The sequence below is a fragment of the Canis aureus genome, chromosome 22, assembly GCF_053574225.1.
Source record: "Canis aureus isolate CA01 chromosome 22, VMU_Caureus_v.1.0, whole genome shotgun sequence".
NCBI classification, from domain to species: domain Eukaryota; kingdom Metazoa; phylum Chordata; class Mammalia; order Carnivora; family Canidae; genus Canis; species Canis aureus.
Genome location: NC_135632.1, coordinates 46180443 through 46200145, shown reverse-complemented (window position 1 = coordinate 46200145; position 19703 = coordinate 46180443). Strand labels below are relative to the sequence as shown.

General features: G+C 39.9%; 1 protein-coding gene and 1 long non-coding RNA gene across 5 annotated transcripts in view; both read left to right on the top strand.

Moving 5' to 3' along the window:
- Positions 1–19703, top strand: part of STAC (SH3 and cysteine rich domain) — a 148303-nt gene that overhangs the window by 103401 nt on the left and 25199 nt on the right. For all 4 annotated transcript variants that reach the window (XM_077865875.1, XM_077865874.1, XM_077865877.1 and 1 more), the window contains 3 exons: positions 2216–2294; positions 12286–12350; positions 14204–14292. In XM_077865875.1, the coding sequence (XP_077722001.1) occupies positions 2216–2294; positions 12286–12350; positions 14204–14292 (233 nt within the window). The remainder of the gene's footprint in view (positions 1–2215; positions 2295–12285; positions 12351–14203; positions 14293–19703) is intronic.
- LOC144294159 (uncharacterized) lies at positions 2307–3934 on the top strand. The gene is made up of 3 exons (XR_013361547.1): positions 2307–2688; positions 2903–2992; positions 3703–3934. It is a non-coding gene; the product is annotated as an uncharacterized LOC144294159 (long non-coding RNA).

Below are 19703 nucleotides of genomic sequence, written 5' to 3'. Positions count from 1 at the left end.
ACTCTGTCCCACATGTTTATTTTCTTCCATTGACTTTACATTGTCTGAAAGTCACTGCCTGGCTGTTTCTAAATCGTTAGGTTTCTTTTAATGTGTTTTCAAATGTTCTAGAATATAAAAGGCTTGATGGCTTTGGGAAGGCCAGCAAAAACCAAATTCAAAAACTTTCTGGGAGTTGGTTGGCTAGTTTGTGAAAAATCTTCAGTTTCATAAGATTAAATTAACATAATAATAGCAACTTTTGTTCAGAAATAGTGAGCTTCAAAGAAGCAGGGTATAAGTGACTTAGAGACCCTGTGACATTTATTTTTTTTCCTTTCTTTCTGATGTGTCATGAAAGTAAGAATGGCTGGGAAAAATCTTAAACCTAAATTGTAACAATAAGTCTCTATGGGGTGGTGCTAAAGTGCTGCAGAGCTGACTGAGAAGGCAAACTTGTTTCTTTCAAATAAGATATAAACAAACTGTTTTCTTTTTTTTTTTAAGATTTTATTTATTTATTCATGATAGTCACAGAGAGAGAGAGAGAGAGAGGCAGAGAGACACAGGCAGAGGGAGAAGCAGGCTCCATGCACCGGGAGCCCGACGTGGGATTCGATCCCGGGTCTCCAGGATCGCGCCCTGGGCCAAAGGCAGGCGCCAAACCGCTGCGCCACCCAGGGATCCCGACAAACTGTTTTCAAAGTATGACTCTCCTCTGAGGCCCCCAAAATTCCTCTTCCAAAGAGACGGGAGCCAGGCAAATGAAAGCCAGGTCTGTGACCCTTAGAAAGAGGCAATCAGTGGTGTGCCAATAAGTGTTTAACCACCACCTGGGGGCCGGACCCTGATCTGTGGCATTTGCCAATTTCTTGGTGTAAATACTCTCACCCAGGCCTATTTCACACTCCCGATTTGATGGCCCTGACGGCTCTCACCAGCCCATGTGAGTCACTTCAGCACGCCACCAGATAAAGCTCAGTTGCATGAGCTCTGGAAATGACCGTGGGGGTTCGTACCCCAGGTCCAGTACTTAGTAGCTGTGGGACCTTAAGAAGGGTTACTGTTTTCCCCCTGGGCTCCACATTCCTATCTGAAAAATAAGTCTATTGTAGGATTACCATGAAGAATAAGTGGATACATATATATTACACAAAACAGCATGGGATAAATGAGCAGTAACCATTAGCCATTTAGAGTGATGTTGTTGTTATTTCTATAACCGAGGCAGAAGAATGACTATGGCCTCTCATATTAAAGAAAAAGAAAAGGCAGAGTAAATATTACATAAATAATTTTGCAGCAAGGGAAATAGCATTGACCTTGTACCTAGGTGATGCATCCCTCAATGCTACATCATGTTCTCTATAATTAATACAAACCTTCCTCAACTCATGATGGGGTTTCATACTGATAAAGTCATCATAAGTTGAAAATATCCTAAGTCAAAAATGCATTCACTACAACTAACCTCCCGAACATCATAACTTAGCCTGGCCTGACTTAAATGGGCTCAGAACACTTACATTCACCTACAGTTGGGCACAATCATCTAGCAAAAAGCCTATTTGATAATAAAGTGTTGACTATCTCAATAGATTGAAACTGTACTGAAGTGACAAACAGAATGGCAGTGTGGACACAGAAGCATTGTCAGTGTGCCGGTTGTTCACCCTTATGATCGCATGGCTGACCCTGTGGCTGTGGAGCATCACCAGAGACAATTGTCCCACATAATTTCAGCCCAGGAAAAGATACAAATTCAAAACTCAATGTACAGTTTCCACTGAATGAGCATTGTAAAGACAAAAAAATCACAAGTCAAATCATCGTGGGGGCTATGTATATTTAAAAATCACCTATAAAAGACCTTTAGTTTTAGTGAGAATTTGACCTGACAGGATATGGACAGGAATTCTGATTTCTCTCTTTTGTCTCTTCCTGGGAAGAAGCCCGAACTATGACCTATGCATCTAGGTGTTCATTCAGCTCTCACTGAATGCCTATTCCCTGAGCCTGCAGACACACCTGAAGGGAGCTGCAGTGCCCACGCAGCCTCTCTAAAGTTAGCCAAACAGACCAGAGAGCAATGATTGGATTCATCAGGCAGTGTCAGGCCTTAATTCCTGAATTAATTCCTGACGCCTTAATTCCTCTGCTGACATCAAATTTCTCTGCTCAGTTGGTCCACTGAAGTAATTTTGTTCATTACATGCTACTCCCTCTTTTCTCTAAGACTTCAGATCTCGTGGAGGTTCCTGAAGAAGCTGATGGGCCAGGAGGCGGGTATGATCCACGGAAACGCAGCAACAGTGGTGAGTATGCGAGCAGGAAGGCAGGCCTCACCTCAGCACAGATGTGAATGGCACTGCTTATCCAGGTGTACAGCCAGGGAAAGTTGATTTCCAGTTCCCTTATTTCTCTGCTAGCTCTGGAATTCAGTCTGAGCAAGAGTTCAATATTCTGGAGGGAAACTGGGCATAATTACTGGTGGATTTCCATGATTTGACTACATTTCCTGACTTCTAGATCCTGAGTTCTCATCCCTTATAGACTTAGATACATTGAGGCCTGGGAGTCACTTCTGGAACATTTTGTTAATACATCATTTCCCTCACTGACCTACATTAGATTAGCAAACCATTCTGGAAAGAAGCTACTCCCTGCTAGAGCTGAAGTACCCCCAAACCACTTGGGTGGTGGCTCTAGGTAAGTATGGTCCTCACAATTGTCTCCTCCCCAACAGAAATAACTAATACACAAAAAGTGATCTGTATGAGCTAACCAAACATTCTCTATTAATACTATTTGATTTTCTCATAGCTTAGGCCCTTGTTAACAATAATTTCTAAGATTTTTGTTGAATGCTAACTATATACTATTGCTTGCTAACATTAAAAAAGAACAACCTCTTAAACCACAGTTTAAAGAAACAACCAGCCCCTTAAGGATGAATCTTGCCGAGCCTCTCTGATGTCAGGAACTACTTAATCTTCATTCATTTATGCAAAAGGTATTTATGAAGTATTTACTATGACCAGCAAAAGTACATGAGTCACAAGCTGTCCTCGGGTCGCTCATAACGTAGCAAAGTTGCAGGTTCTGATTCCTGTCGTTAAGCTGGGCCGAATGCCTTCTTCTGGTGGAAGTTACCCCTGCCAGCTCTAATCCCTGCATGGGAAGCATGTGCCACCTTGAGTAGATGTTCCACCTGACTAGTCGCCTCTGCCCTTTCCAGACTGCAAGCAGGAGCTGTGCATTCAGTACCCCAGAGCTACTTTATCAGCAACTATCTTACGGGTATCTCTTCCATTTCCTTAGCTCTAGGAGTTCATTTATGTCTCTTCTCTAGTTAGGAAAGTGATTCCCTCATGAGAATCCTTGGTGATTCTCCTTCCTAAATAAGCATCAATGTTCACCAGGGCCCCCCTTGCCAAGCCCACTCACATCTGCTAGGGTAAGGATTCTTTGACATCATATGGGGAAAGCTGCACTTTCAGATCAATACAAACATTCATTGAGCACTTAGCAGTGCCATTAGAGAGACGATTTAGAGTGCCAGCTGCCAGGGGAACCTCACAGTAGGGCAGTAATGCCACAGGACCACCCAGCCCGAGTCTGTCTAGTGTCACACAAATGGCATCTGACTTTGGCCAGAATTCTTCAGCATCTGAGCACAAACTCACCAGACACTGGCATTAAACGAGACCTCCATTTTAACAGTTCAAGTCTGGTCATCTGTTCTGTCCCCTGAGTCTGACTTCTGCCTGCAGCCTTCCCTGACACGTATCACCAAATTGCTGATTGTCTGCTCATCACTAACTGCACCAGACATATTTGGTCCTCAACCCTTCCTTGCTCTGGAGGTTGACTGCTGGATTTCACTCAGTGGTCACATGGCTCCAAGGAGTGACCTAGCTTCTCTGCTTCAATCCCCTCACCTCTGAAATAAAGACAGAACTAATACCAAATCCGTAAAGTGTTGTGATCATTAAATGAAATAACGAATGTAAATACCACCCATCCATCGATGACTCCCAAAACCTCCAGCTCCTTTGCCTCCAGAGGCCTGTTGCCCACTGGACATGGCCATCTGAATGTGGAATAGACATCATAAAGTTAACACACCCAAACTGGACTCTTGGTTCACTCACCCACTCACCCACCCCAACTGGCTCTTTCCAGTTGTCTCTGCTCAGTAAAGAGGAGCTCCATTTTGCTGGTTGATCTTACTTCAGGTCAAAACTTTTGGCATCAGACTTGCCTCCCCTTTTTCTCATATCTCATAGCCCATCTGTCAGTAAATCTTACTTCTGCTCTTCAAAATCATTCCTAGCATGTGCCCACCACTTACCTCCCTGCCTCAGGCATCTCAGTGTTATTGGTGCTTTTGCTCACCTGTTCCTCAGTCCTTAAGGTCTTCGTTTGCCTTGGAAATTTCATTTTTTTAAAGATTTTATTTATTTATTCATGACAGACACACAGAGAGAAGCAGAGAACAGGCAGAGGGAGGAGCAGGCTCCTCGTGGGGAGCCTGACACAGGATTCAATCCCCAGACCTGGGATCACGCCCCAAGCCAAAGGCAGACACCCAACTCCTGAGCCACCCAGGAGTCCTGCCCTGAAGATTTCTTTACTCCAAAAGTGATATTTGGAGCACATGGGTGGCTCAGTCAGTTAAGCATCTGCCTTTGGCTCAGGTCATGATCCCGGGGTCCTGGGATCAAGTTCCACATCAGGCTTCCCTGCTCAGTGGGGAGTCTGCTTCTCCCTCTCCCTCTGCCCCTCTTCAGTGCCTGCACTCTTTCTCTCAAATAAATTTTAAAAATCTTAAAAAAATAAAAAGTGGTCTTCAATAAGTTTTTATAATGTGAGGAACTTTATTTAACAGTCATCAAAGTGAAGCATGTTTGTTTGTAACAAACTCATCATAAGGTCATCAGGTGTCAGGGGCATAGCCTAGAGCCTCACCACTCTCAAGTGTAGCCCATGGACCAGCAGCCAGAGCATCACTTCAGAGGCTGTTAGAAATTCAGAACTTCAAGCCTTTCCAGAACTGCAGAATCAGAATTTGCATATGAATCTTATTAAAGTTCAAGAAGTGGATAAGAGGTCATTTAGTTCAACCCCCTCCCCTCCCCTCCAGTACACACAACACATACACATACACGCACGCACACACACGAACACATACTGTATGGATAAGGAAACTGAGGCATGGAGTAATACTCTCAAAGACACAAGTTGAATATTTGCCATTTCTTCTATGTTAAGAAGCATTTTTAGAGACTAATTCAAAGAAATCTGTTGAAAGAACTTAGCAAGCAGTAAACCTTTAGAAGGCTTTGGGGATCTATTAACTATTCCTTTGATCAGCAATAGCTTTCTTTACAATGCACCCTTGGAAGCTAGAGGGATTAATTATGCAGGAGTTTGCTTCAAAACATGTTCCCATGATTGGATTTAATCCCCTGTCCATGCAATTTGGGAAACAACAGAGAGAAAACACCCTGCTTGTGTATCTGGACTCCCACTGGTCTCCCCACAGTCATGGCAAGGAGGGTGCTGGCTTTTCAGAAGCAGTGTTTGGCTTCCGGTCACAAGCTGTTCTGCATGACATGTTTCATTTATGTTCTAAAAACTACACAGTACATACAGGTGTTATTTTTGCCAGACAAGTGTCATGTCAAAATCCTTGAGGAAAATTTCCAAAGGCACCTTGCAAGAGGATGCAGTTCATACCTCTTTCTTAATAAGCTGCATGCAGTCTGTTTTCTCTCTCATGAAAGATGTTGACCAGGTCTGACTGTTTCTGGTTGTTGTTTTCAACACTATTTGTTGATGCATCAGAAATACAGAGGGGAGAGTTGTTGGTCTTCACCTTTCACCAGAAACTCCACTTGATGTGATGAGGAAAGGGAAAAGTAAAATCTGTTCTGCCTATTTCAGCTCAAAATGCCAAATAATGGACATTATTGGCTGCCTTCAATAATTGCATTTCAGTATGAGACTATGTGACTATAACTTTCCTGGAAGAGAAGCAGAGGGAAGAGAACATAAGTCAGACAAATCCTTAGAAATATTCTTCAAAAAGAACTGGGTTAATCAATCCACCTGAGGATATTACAAAGCCCAATGATACGTTACTTTTCACTGAAGCAAAGAAATTTTGCCCAGAAAGGAAAAAAGCAAGCTCAGATATGGAAAATTTATCCTTGCCTTTAACACACACTAGTTTTATATATCAAATTTTGACTTGTAAGTCAGAAAATGAAGCAAATATTTTAGTGGCTTCTTTGGCAGATACCCAGAAATCTGCATGTCTATATCTGGAGCAGGTAAAAGTTTGTTGAAAAGCATAAAGGACTCTCTTTCCAGCTATGTCGAGGGCTGATATTTAGAGAAATTTTTTTCCACTTAACACACTTAAAATTCCTGGGAAAAAGAATTAAAAAGAAAGTTCCACCTAATGCATGGCTGAGCTGGCAGCAAAATAAGGCAATTTCTTATAGTCTAGAAATGACAATAAAGCGTGACTGCAGAGACATAGGCAGGTAAAGGCCATTGTTTTCTCTAAACATCCCAGCGGCCTCAGATTGAGGAATAATCAGTCCCTTGTATGGTCAATAGGGAACAAGACCTGGCAAGCTGGCAGAGTCATAGGTTCAATAAGAGGCCCTTTGGAAAAATGCTGATACCTCAAAAACCACCCTTAGTGGCACTAGGGAAAAAGAATGCCCTGCAGAGGAACTTAGTAAAGAGAAATGGTATATTGGCCTTAAGTCAGGAAGAAAAGAAAGAAATGGAGTAGGAGCAAGAAAGAAGGAAAAAAGGAAGCAAAGGAGGGAAGAAACTCTGCTTGGGGTTAGGGCCTGAATTTATATTACCTCTGTGGACAAAGCAAAACAATATAAAATTTTAGTTTAATTTACTTAAAATGGCCTAGTTGGATAAATGCACCAGACATTTGGCAGAAGTAATAAAAATGGCCTCTGGAGGAAGGGACTTGAAACCCAGACCTGAGAAATCTCCACCAAATGAACTCTCACAGGACATGAGCTAAAAATTGAAATACCTCAACTACATGAGAAAATGAGCCACCATGCGTAAGAGTTAGCCAAAGCCACCTTTTTTATGATCAGACTTTAGAGACTGTATATGTTGGAATCATCAAATAAAGATATATATAACTATATAGGTAAATATACTTAAGATATTAAAAAATGGATTAGAACATATAACAAAAGAATAAGACACTATCAAAGTTGAACAGGAAAATTTTAAGAAAACAAAACAGAACTTTTAGAAATTTAAAAAAGAAGAAGAAATTTGATTGTTGTATTTAATAGCATATTGGATATAGCAGAAGAGAGAATTAGTGGCATGGAATATACAGCCAAAGAAATGGCTTACAGTATAGCCAGAAAGACAAAGCAATAGAATCCATGACAATAAAAGAGACACAGAAGATAAGCAGGGAAGTCCAGCATGCATCTAACTGACACAAAGAAAGAATGGGAGAGAGATGATATTCAAGAAGATATGGCTAATATTTTTCAAAATTGATTAAAGACACCATTCTTCAAGTTCAGAAATTTATACCTAGACCCATCTTAGTGAAACTGCAGAATTTCAAAGACAAAAGATAATATTAAACGCAGCTTGAAAGACAGATTACCTGCAGAGGATTGAAAATTAGGCAAACTACTCTTTCCTGTAACTGACAATAGTACCAAGTAACCGTAAAACAATACCTTCAGTAATCTGAAAGAAAAGTAACTCTGAGATCTGTAAATGGAGCAAAAGCAAAACTGTCTTTCAAGAATATATATTGACACAAACACTGTCTACAAGGCAGTGAAGAAAGACCCACTTAAGAAATTTCGAAATGAGTTCAGAGAGGGAAATGTGACCTCAAGGGAAGGACTGAGAAGCAAGGAATAAAGCACAAAGAAAGAACCAAGTGAATGTTGGCTACATGAAAAGATAATGAAGTTAGCAAAAAGCTGTTAACGAAACATTAACTGAAATACTGGATGTTTAAGTAAGAAACATGCATCAAAGATGCTCATATTAATTGGAAGGAAATTAAAGATATTATTTCACTTTAGATTTTGTTAAGTTAAATATACCTCATAACATTTTTAGAATAGCCACCAGAAGATTAAAAATAGATTTAACCTTATAACCTAAAAGGTGGAAGGGGGAGGGGGCACAGAGGTAGAAGAAACAACACAGAAAATTTGAGACAAATAGAAAATATAAAATAAAATGCTAGAGAAGCATCCTAAATTATCAGTAATCAAAATCAACTAGATAAGAGAGTTTTACACACTGTATTGTTTAAGATTTTATTTATTTATTCATGAGAAACACAGAAAGAGGCAGAGACATAGGCAGAGGGAGAAGCAGGCTCCCTGTGGGGAGCCCAATGTGGGATTCGATCCCAGGCCTAGGAGATCACATCTTGAGCCGAAGGCAGATGCCCAACCACTGAGCCATCCAGGTGCCCCACAAACTGGATTGTTTAAATGACTGCTTTTAACAATCTAAAACATCAGGATATAGAAAGTTTAAAATAAATTCATATATTTTAAAAGGCAAAAGAAGGATTGTATAGCTGTATTAATGTATGAAAAAATGGACATTAAGATCAAAAAAGCATTACTAGACAAAGCATCATTTCATGATCATATCCACTTCACCAGAAGATATAAATTCTAGACCTGTGTCTACTTATTATATAACCTCAAAATGACAGGAACTCAAGGAGCAATTGACAGAAGTATTAGGAAAATTGACATTTCCCTTCATAGTCAGAGGTTTTAACATGCCTCTCAAGTCATTGGCAAAGTAGATACATAAAAAGATTCAAGATTTAAAGTATCTGAGGACACATTTGACAATTCTAACCTAATTGACTTAAAAAGGGCACTCCATCTAACAAATGGAGAATTCACATTCTTTTTAAGGACACACAGAACAATTATAAAAATGATTACCTGCTAGACCATAAAGCAAGCTTCATACATTTTCAGAATCAATATTATATAGAACACAACTTTCTGACTATAATGCAAATAAAATAGAACTAATCATCACAAGATATAGGAGAACCCATAATTTGGGAAATTAAAATATATATTCAAAAAAAGCTCACGTGTCAAAAAAGAATTTATAATGAAAATTGGAATATACTTAACTAAGTCATAATGAAAGCACTAAATATCAAAATTTGTGCAATGTAGCTAAATTGTGACTAGGATATTTTGCTTTAAAAGTATTCTAGAAAAAAAGAAAAAGTATTCTAGGAGGGCAGTCCGGGTGGCTCAGCAGTTTAGCGCTGGCTTCAGCCCAGGGTGTGATCCTGGAGACCCAGGATCGAGTCCCACGTCAGCCTCCCTGCATGGAGCCTGCTTCTCCTTCTGCGTGTGTCTCTGCCTCTGTGTGTGTGTGTGTGTCTCTTATGAATAAATAAACAAAATCTTTTAAAAAGAATAAAATAAAAGTATTCTAGGGGCACATGGGTAGCTCAGTGGATTAAGTGTCTAATTTTGGCTCAAGTCATAATCCTGGGGTCCTGGGATCAAGCCCCACATCTGGCTTCCTGCTCAGCAAGGAGTCTCCTTGTCTTTCCTTCTTCCTTTGCCCTTCACTTTGCTTGTGCTCGCTCTCTTTCTCTCTCTCCCTTTCTATCTCTCTCTCAAATAAATAAAATATTTTTAAAGATTTATTTATTTATTAATTCAATAATATATATATTATTTCCTTCTGTAACATTGGAAAACATATCTGCATTATGGACATACTCTTTAAAGAGTCATCCTGGGTGAAATCAGCAACCAAATTATTTTTAATAAAACAGATTTAAAGCACCAAATAGAAAAATATATGACATATCTGTAGTAAAATAGTTACCTTTCTTTATTCTTTTCCCCTCAAATCAAAGTCTTAGAAATAGCCCACAAGGGCAGCCCTGGTGGCACAGTGGTTTAGCACCGCCTGCAGCCCAGGGCGTGATCCTGGAGACCCTGGATCAAGTCCCACGTCAGGCTCTCTGCATGGAGCCTGCTTCTCCCTCTGCCTGGTCTCTGCCTCTCATTCTCTCTCTGTGTTTCTATGAATAAATAAATAAAATCTTTAAAAAAAAAAAGAAATAGCCCACAAGAATTGGTTTTTAAATCATTTTTTTGCAGTGGTCTGCTTTCGTTCATATAGCTAAAAATACATTTGGGGTCACTTCAAATAATTTTTGGCATAGTTCACAAAAGATTATGCTGAGTGAAATGAGTCAATCGTAGAGGGACAAACATTATATGGTCTCATTCATTTGGGGAATATAAATAATAGTGAAAGGGAATATAAGGGAAGGGAGAAGAAATGTGTGGAAAATATCAGAAAGGGAGACAGAATATAAAGACTCCTAACTCTGGGAAACGAACTAGGGGTGGTGGAAGGGGAGGAGGGCGGGGGGTGGGGGTGAATGGGTGACAGGCACTGAGGGGGGCACTTGACGGGATGAGCACTGGGTGGTATTCTGTATGTTGGCAAATTAAAAACCAATAAAAAATTTATTATTAAAAATGGTATACATTTTAAACCAGATGGCTCATGGATATTCAATAAAAAAACTAAAATAATATGAAATTACAAAATTATAAAATCAGTTCAAACTGATATGTAGCCTATGAAGTCTCCCTTTTTAGCTCCAAGAATTTTCTAGGAACATTCTCTGCATTTGTCCTTCAAATATTCAATATTCTTTTAGAAGTATCCAGGTTTGTACTTATTTGTGCCACGATTTTAGGGAATCACAGAGTATTGTCGGCCTCCACTCAGTTCAAATTAGTAAGGTGAGTAGCTAGATACTGAGGCAGACAAGATCCATAGGATCATTTTCCACTTACCTACAAACCAGAGCTCCTCTAATGACTACATATTTATGCCTAGGCTTCCAAGGAATCATGGAATTTCATGCACAGCCTCTGGAACTATAAACTGTGGAGAATAGATGTTTACTGAGTATCAGTACATTTATAGAGGCTCTTGTTCTGAAGCATGTTTTCTGCATCACAGCTTTTGAGTTCATTTTAAGGACAGTGGAGATGTCAATGCAGTAACTGAAATAAGTTATAGTCTTCTGTGGTGTGTTTCTCCTCCTTTACTGATATTTCCTAATAATCTGAAAGGAGAACAAAAGAAAGAAAAGAACAGCACTGTGTTATTTTTAAATTCAAGTCATCTAACTGGTAGGTTAATTTAGGCACCAAACTTGGAAACCCTTGCCACATTTTCGTTTGAGGCAGATAGATGTGGTGAGAATAAGGCGGTCACGATCACTGGGGTGAATGTGGCTGACAGAACTAGCTGAGGGCAGAGCCCCTCCAGTACCCATCAGGGACCTTCTGCAGCTGTGCACATGGACAGTGAAAACTCCTGCCCATTTGGGGAAGCTTTGTTCTTTATTAAAGACCAGAGAGTGGCTGCTTAAATGCAAAAAGAAGAGAATTACATATTTCAAAACAAACTAAATGAGAAACCACTATTTGTTTTCTATTCTTAATAATAGCCCCAGTGCATTGACAATAAGAGATCGAGGAAATATTTTGAAGTTTAAAACTAAGGTTTTACGGGCGCCTGGGTAGCTCAGTTGGTTGAGAGTCCGATTGAATTTGGACTCAGGTCATGATCTCAAGGTGGTGGGATCAAGCCTGACATGGGGCTCTGCACTCAAGAGGGAGTCTGCTTGAGATTTTCTCTTTCCCTCTTCCTCTGCCTTTCCCCCTAAAATAAATAAATCTTAAAAAAAAAACTAAAGCTTTAATGTGCAAAATAGAATATGGATATCAAGAAATGAAGCAAGATATTAAAAATGAATAAAAGAATCTGGTATTTAGAAAAGGTAATTCAAAACCAATTAGTCCACACCCACTGTGCCATTAACAAATTATTTGATACATTCAGTAGATGAATGACATTGTTTCAAAGATGAATGAAGAGAGCTGCCAAATAAGGCCAGGTTGTGAACACCCAATGGCCAAGTATTCAGGAGGATGAATGCTTGCTGGAGACATGGACATGGGTGTGGGCATGCAGAGAAAGTGGTCCATGGTGCCATGTAGGGAAGCAGGGGAAGCATCACGTGGAAGATGCCATGAAAGCTGTGTCACTAAGGATGAGGGAAAGGCTGTGAGAGGAGGAAGGTAGAAGCTGTAGAACAGGGATTCATAACACCACATCTTCTGATGTGATTCCAAACATGGTGACTGGATTCATAAAGCACCTGCCTTTTCTTGTCTCCTTCAGTGTTTACTTATCCAGAAAATGGCACTGACGATCTCAGCCACCAAGCAAAGAACATAAACCACCAGGTATTTATCACGATGTCAACTGTAAAAAAACCTATTTTACCAGAAAAAAATATGGGTTTATTCAGAAATGGCAGAATATGTCAATGCAGGACAAGTAAGCGATAGCAAAACCATAGGCAATTCTCCCCAGGCAGAACAGGGAAAGGCTCTTTTGCAGAGGAAGCGGGAAGCTGGGGAGGCTGCTATAAACAAGAAGTCCATGGAGGAAACTGAGAGCTCTAAGTATAGTGGCTTTTCACTGACAGAGCTGAGACTGCCTCTTACTGGCTGAGCTGTTAGCTTTCCCTCCTCCTGCTGGGATAGTAAAAGTAGTGGCTAAGGTAGCATCCATAGCAAGGTCCCTCTCTTTCTATTGGGTCTAAACTGACCAGGATTGATAGGGCATAAGAGCTCCCCTGCCCATTGTCCTGACTCCGTTTAGTGAGGTTTCCCTTAATTAATTTTCACGGATGTCACAGAAGACAGACCAGGCAGGGTCCTTAGATCATACTGCAGATCACTACCTGAGTGGGTTATGAAATCGAGTTAGTCGGTCCCAGAACAGAATAGAGTGTAGAAGAGAACAGAAGAGAATAATGTGGCATAATGTTCCATAGCATAGTTGGCATAAAACTGATAGATGTCACCAAACAGAACTATCACAGTGCATCAAAGGTAAAAAGGATAAGTGTTGTGTTGTAGGCTTTTTGTTTCCATAGTATATATTCTATACAAATTGATATAGACTGTAAAGTGTATAGATTATATAATTACTTAGTCTATTATGACCATATTTTATAGTATTGAGTGTATATTTATTATATTTTATGCTCATTTATATATTATACAACTATGTGTGTGTGTGTATCATTAGAATAGGATAGACTAGGACAGAAATACATAGCATAAGGTACTTGACCTTTGGATAGCAGAATAAATCGAAGTTGTATACAACTTTTATTTATGTCTCAATATGTTTATCATGTTATTATATATTTAAGTATACAATTATATATTACATATGTAATTTCATATACATATAAATAACATGTTAAACAATGATATGTGTATATGTTACATGTTATATTGTGTATTATATAATAGTAATATACAATTATATTTTATTTATTATATATTATAAAGTGAAATGTGCTATTTATATAGCACTGACATTTATTTGGATAATAATAGTAGGTAATATTTATATAATACTTACAAGACTCTTGTATAATCTATACATTGGGGACAACAGTTGAGGGCTGTTTTGAGTTTCAAGTATGCTAATACATGTATCATAATGCCCAGCACACACAGTAAGTCATCAAAAATGGTAGCTTTTATTACCATTATTGCAAAGTTTCATGGTCAGGAGATGGCGATTCTTTGGTAGAAGCGAAATCAGTCTGATGTCCAAAACTATGCTTTTTTCACAACATACATGAACTAATTGCCAGCTCAAAATACCTGAGTCCCTTTGATAGGCTAGATACAAAATTTTAGGCTAACTGACAAAAAGTCAATTTTTAGAAGTGGAAGTCCTTCACTACTATTCATATGTCCATTTTCCTATAGAGCCAATATTCTCATTCTTGGGGCCAAGCCTGTCACCTTTCATGAACAACTATAGCAAAGAAAAAATTTGTTTGAAGAAATTTGTAGTTATTTCTGAAAAAGATTTCCACATAATTGGTTTTGGTTTCTAATGAAATCAAGCTTAACTAAGAAAATAGAAAATAAATCTATGGTTGAAACAAATCCTCAAATAATAGATATTTTAAAACTCATGATCTGTACACTAGAATTACATTGCGCTCGCTTATTCATCTTCTGTTTCCTCCTTCCTTCTCTCATTTTTCTTTTATTTTCTCTTTCAGGGATCTCTTTCCAAAGAACCATTACAGATGAACACCTATGTTGCCTTGTATAAATTTGTACCACAGGAGAATGAAGATTTGGAAATGAGGTAAAAAGAAAAAAAAAAGAAAAATTTAAGAAAAAGGAAAGAAAATTTAAAGTCAGTGTTTTTCATGTAAAAAAAAGTTAAATTAGTACTACATCCTAATGCTATAGAGCAGTGATTCTCACCCATGAGCTTGCATCCAGTGACCTGTCAGGCTACTTAGCAGATTACCAGGCCCTATCTCTGCAGTTTCTGATTCTGCAGGCCTGGGGTGGGGCTTGAGAATTTGCATTTCTAATTGGTCAGCAGGTGGCTCTGATACTGCTTATCTGGTACCACACTTTAAGAAGCGCAATTTTAATGCATCAACAGAACTGCCAATGGGTGTTTGCATGAAGCTTGAGCATCAAATGCACTTGGCATCCTGTGAGTCCTAATAGGGAATCAATAAATGTCACTAATGCCCAAATTCATGTGGATTGAAGGATCAAACTAAAACCATTTGTTTATCCTTTGAGAGGCTGGCAATTCCCCCTGCTGCACACCCTGAGCTGTGCTTTCATTTCAGGATCCATCCCACTTCATGGTACCTGAAACCCAGGGGAGGATAAGATGAGCTTTGGGACCCTCGTGCAATCTGAAACTCTCTCCTGGTTGGCAGTTTAGGTTGCTTTTTTTTTAGGGGTAGTGAAGCTGGAGTCCATGCTGTGTTCACATCCTACCTGTTGGGTGACCTTAAGCAATTTATAGACATTTCATTACTCTGATTTCCTTACTCAAAGAAGAATAACAGTGACCTCTTTAGCCTGAGGTATTTTTGAGGATGAAATGAATAATATTCATAAAGTATATAGCACAGTGCCTCATCATCGTAAACCCTCAATAACTGGTAGTTATTACCGTTTTTATAATGTGATGTTCACTGGCCTATCTCAAAGAAAATGCTTTACTCCTCATCTCCATTCATGACCCCAAAACAGAAGAATTTGGAGTTTTTTTAATCCTAGAGCAGGATAGAAGGGGCTACTTTTCTAGTCAGATATTCCCTTGGAGATAGGTTCTTTGCTCTTCTGAAGAGAACAGAGAGCTAAAGTAGTCCTGAAAACTATTGAAATGCCAGAGCATTAGGGATGGATATAGCCTCCATTCCAAGGTCAACTCCACTTGTCTGAATATCATGGAGGCCAAATTACCAGTTGCCAGTCACTCCCTTCCCATGGCTTCTGGAAGATGTTGTCTCTCCGCCTGGGAGCTCTTTAGACTTCTCCCCCTCAGGCTGTGCCATTTCCCAGGTACAATCCCCCTCCCACTTGCCTGAGTGTGGTTTTCCACTGCAGTGAAATCTGCCTGTCCTCTTTCTCTTTACCCAAAGGCCCATAAAAAGAAAGAGCTACCAAAAAGTCTCCAATTAGCCCTCCTTTCCCGGGGTTCTATGTGCCATGAGGTCAAGCCTAGCAGCTCATCTGCCCCTCATCCAGCAAGACTCCATAGGCGAAGTGTATATCCTGCCAGAATCTGGCTCACACCCAAGGTCAGCTTGGTTTCCAGTATTCATTTGCCATCTTCTTCCAAGTGATCCTTGGGCCTTCCCAGAGCAGAGTTCAGGGCCTGAGTCCTGGCACCTGAGATTTGTTCAGACAAGTGGGCTCTTGTAATCTTAGTTTTTTCCATCATTGAGTAAGAGTCCCTGTGTTGAACTCACTGGCTGGAGCTGTAAACAGACTCAAACAATCTGGCATCAGTGCAAGCGAAGATGATGGCATTTACCAAGTGAAGACCTGTTCTATCAGAGTTATAACAAGCCCTACAGGTTAGAGCCTGCCTAGGGGGTCACTGCTGGGGGGCTGCCTTGCCTTCAGCTGACTGTCCACAATATACTTTCTGCTGATAAAGACAAGGGTGATGTCTATTCACATTGCAATAAATACAGTTTATCGTGTCCTTCTTAAGGCTGTTATTTGGATATCTAGAATTTATACTGTACCAACTTCTGTCAATCCCACCATTTTATACTAGAAGATTATTCTGAAGTCAGCAGATGAAAGAAACAATTCCAGAGAAATATAGGATGTTATTACAGTACTGAGGAATGACGTCTAGCTGCCTGGTGGTGGTCATAAATTTTTGTGCATATTTTAGACAGTTGCAGGTCATTAAAAGTCAAGTTGTCTGGTCACGAATCAAACGTTTACAGTCTGCTCTGAGGAAAACAGGACTATTCATTCCCAGGAGTGAAATGCCTGTATTACATAGACTGCAAGATTGGAGTGATAAATCATACTTTTCCCTTTTTTCATTTTTCTTCCTTTTTTTTCCAAGAGATTGTATGTTCCCAATTTAAAAAGCTAGGCACTTGATTTACAATGTGTAAAGCCATGCTTTGGGGATTTGGTATAATTCCTTAAATGAACTCGGGCTTTGTGAATTATCCTTTTCTTCTCATACCATAAGGTAGAAAAAAATTCCTTTTAACAGAATATCATTTTTATCCACCTTCATTATCACCCAGGGGAGCATGCAGGTATTGTCCTCAGAGCAGAGGACAAATGAGGTGAGGGCACAGGAATGTCTGCAGTGTAAGCTTGAGGGCAAAGAAGACCCAACTGGCAAAGCCAACAGCTGTAGCTCAGAGCAGCTGAGTAATTGCTTCACCACTCATCCACTATGTATCTCCTCAGGAACAAGGAAAGTTTTTCCACCAACAGCTAACAATCCAGACCTTTCTATTGATCTCCAGATTCACATCCCTACTTGCCTACCCTGGAGTGGATGGCACACAGCAGCGTCACCCTCCCTCCCACAAACATGCTCTTGGGGTGAATAATATCACCTGTCTACCCAGGCTTCAAGCCAGCCACTAGAGGCATCCCTTTACCTTGTGCCCAAAATGTACTTAATATTCAAGTCCTTCTGGTTCTCTTTGCCTGAATCCATCCCCATTTCCATCTCTCCTTGGACTCGTGTAGCAGGCCCTACGTGGTCTCTGTGTTTCCAGTCTTTCTCCCACCCCTCTCTTCCCATCCTTTTTGGGTGGAAAAGTCTCTAATGTGACAGCACAGTGTATTGGGGGACATCCAAACTTGGGAATCAGATAAAATGGGCTCCTATCCTAACCCCTCTACTTTCCAACAATAGAGCATATTACCTAACTTTCTGACCCTCTGTTTTGTCATCTTGAAAATAGGAATAATAAGGCTCTTAGGGGATCACTGTGATTAAATAAAACAACAATATGTGGTCCCTAGTAGGAGCTTGGTAACATCCATTCCAGTCTGTTCTGTTTACTCCAGAAGTGGATACTTCCTTTCCAGAATTAAGAAATGAGAGACAAGGGGTGCGTGGGTGACTCAGTGGGTTAAGTGTCTGCCTTTGGCTCAGGTCATGATCCCAGGGTCCTGGAATAGAGCCCCACATTGGGCTCCCTGCTCAGCAGGAAGTCTGCTTCTCCTGCTCCTGTTCCCCCTGCTTGTGTGCTCACTCGCTCTCGCTGTCAAATAAATAAATAAAATCCTTTTAAAAAGAAAGAAATGAGAGACAGAGGAAGAGAGAAGGAATTTATCAACATGGATTCACTTACTGTTTAAGAATAAAAAATGTGGACATCCTTGATATGGATTTAACTCCCAGCCAGGCCACCTACTAGCTGTATGACTCCCATGAAACCCAAAAATTTACGTAAGCCATCTGAGTCTCTGCTTTTTCATTTATAAAAGGAGATAATCATTATGCCTGCCTCAGGTCTGCTCACAACACTCACATCTTTGCTTAAAAGTCTACGATGTCCTCTCAAGACAACAGTCTTTACAGACACCTCCAGGACCAGCACAATCTCATCCCTGGAGACCTCTCAGCTTTGTCTTATACCATTCCCTCCCCTCCACACTGGCTTCTTTCCTTCCTCAGTACAAAGTGAGGTGCACAGTATATTTTCATACCTTCTGAATTTGCATCTTTTCACAATATGTTTTATTTCCAAGTCTCTGGACCTCACTAACACTACCCTAAGGATATACAGTTGAAAAAACACAGTCAAAGGCTCTCTCTAGCCTTTGAGCACATCCAATGTGACTTCGTCCAATTTATCCAGCCAAAAGGAGGCTGTGAGACCCTGTCCCGCATCTTCTGAGTACATTTGGCAGTTACTGACTTATAGGTATGACATTTTACCACTGATGTGAAAGATGTGGTGCCAGCGTTCATGGGATCCCCTGACTGTCACTGACAGTTTGAGGTCTGATAATATTACAGAGCACCCCATTCCTCCATCTGAGTGAAATGAGCTTGTATAGTAGATAAACTTCTGAAATTAGAGTCTTAAACAATTTCCACATTAACCTTTATTATCTAATTTTTTAAGAGCTTTGAAAATTACACTTTATGGATGGCCAGCTTAATACATGAATAAACCTTTTTAAAATGCTACTTGAAATACAAATGGAGAACCCCATTATAATCAACACTGGCATTGTTATCATATATGCTGCCTCATGAGTACACGTAGGCTGTGTGCCCAATCACCCTTCTAGCCTAGTGGGTGAGTATAGTGTGTGATACACTTACATATGCACATACACTCCCACACACCTGCAGTCAGATATACACACAAAGTCACATTCATATGCCCACGCACACTCAAATACACATTCATTCTCATGCACTCATACACACACAACACACACATAGTTAGCAAGAGCTTAATAGCACATGCTTAGCTTTTTGCCTTCCACATTTACAATGTAACCAGTCCCATTATCCTTGCTGATTTTGGGTTCAGAAGTCTGCAAAACGGTCTTAGAGCCATTGCTTATTATTCACACCAACACACATTTTAACAATCATTAAGAAGAGGACTTAGTGGTTTGAGGGTGGGTGACTCAGTGGGTTGAGTGCCGGACTCTTGGTTTTGACTCAGGTCATGATTTTAGGGTGTGGGATCAACAGTATAGGGCTTTGCATTCAGTGAGAAATCTGTTGTCCCTCTCCCTCCTGCTCTGTCTACACACACACACACACACACACACAAATGTGCTTTCTTTCTCAAATAAAATATTTTTTAAAAATAAAAATCAATAAGAATAATTTTTCTGGCTTTGCTATGCTGGTATATCATGTAAATAAGCAGCAGATATAAATAACTCCAAGTAAACACAGAGCCATGAAACATCAGGGCTCTCAAATAAAGGATAGGAGTAAATAAAGGATGAAAGGGTTCAGATGCATATTCTAGTGACCATATAATGCCTATTCCAAAGAATCCATTTTGGCTTTCCACATCTAAGTCATTTTCATTTTTATTAGTTCTCCCCAAACAAATTTATATGATAATGGCCATGTTTCATAAGGAGGAGAGAAAGAGGAAAAAAGAACAAAGCTTAGAAGCCAGGAGAGGGAAAGAGGGAACTGCTTTTCCAATATTATTAAATTCTAAAATACAAATTAATTCTCACTTCAGTGTGTGTCCGGACACCTAAATT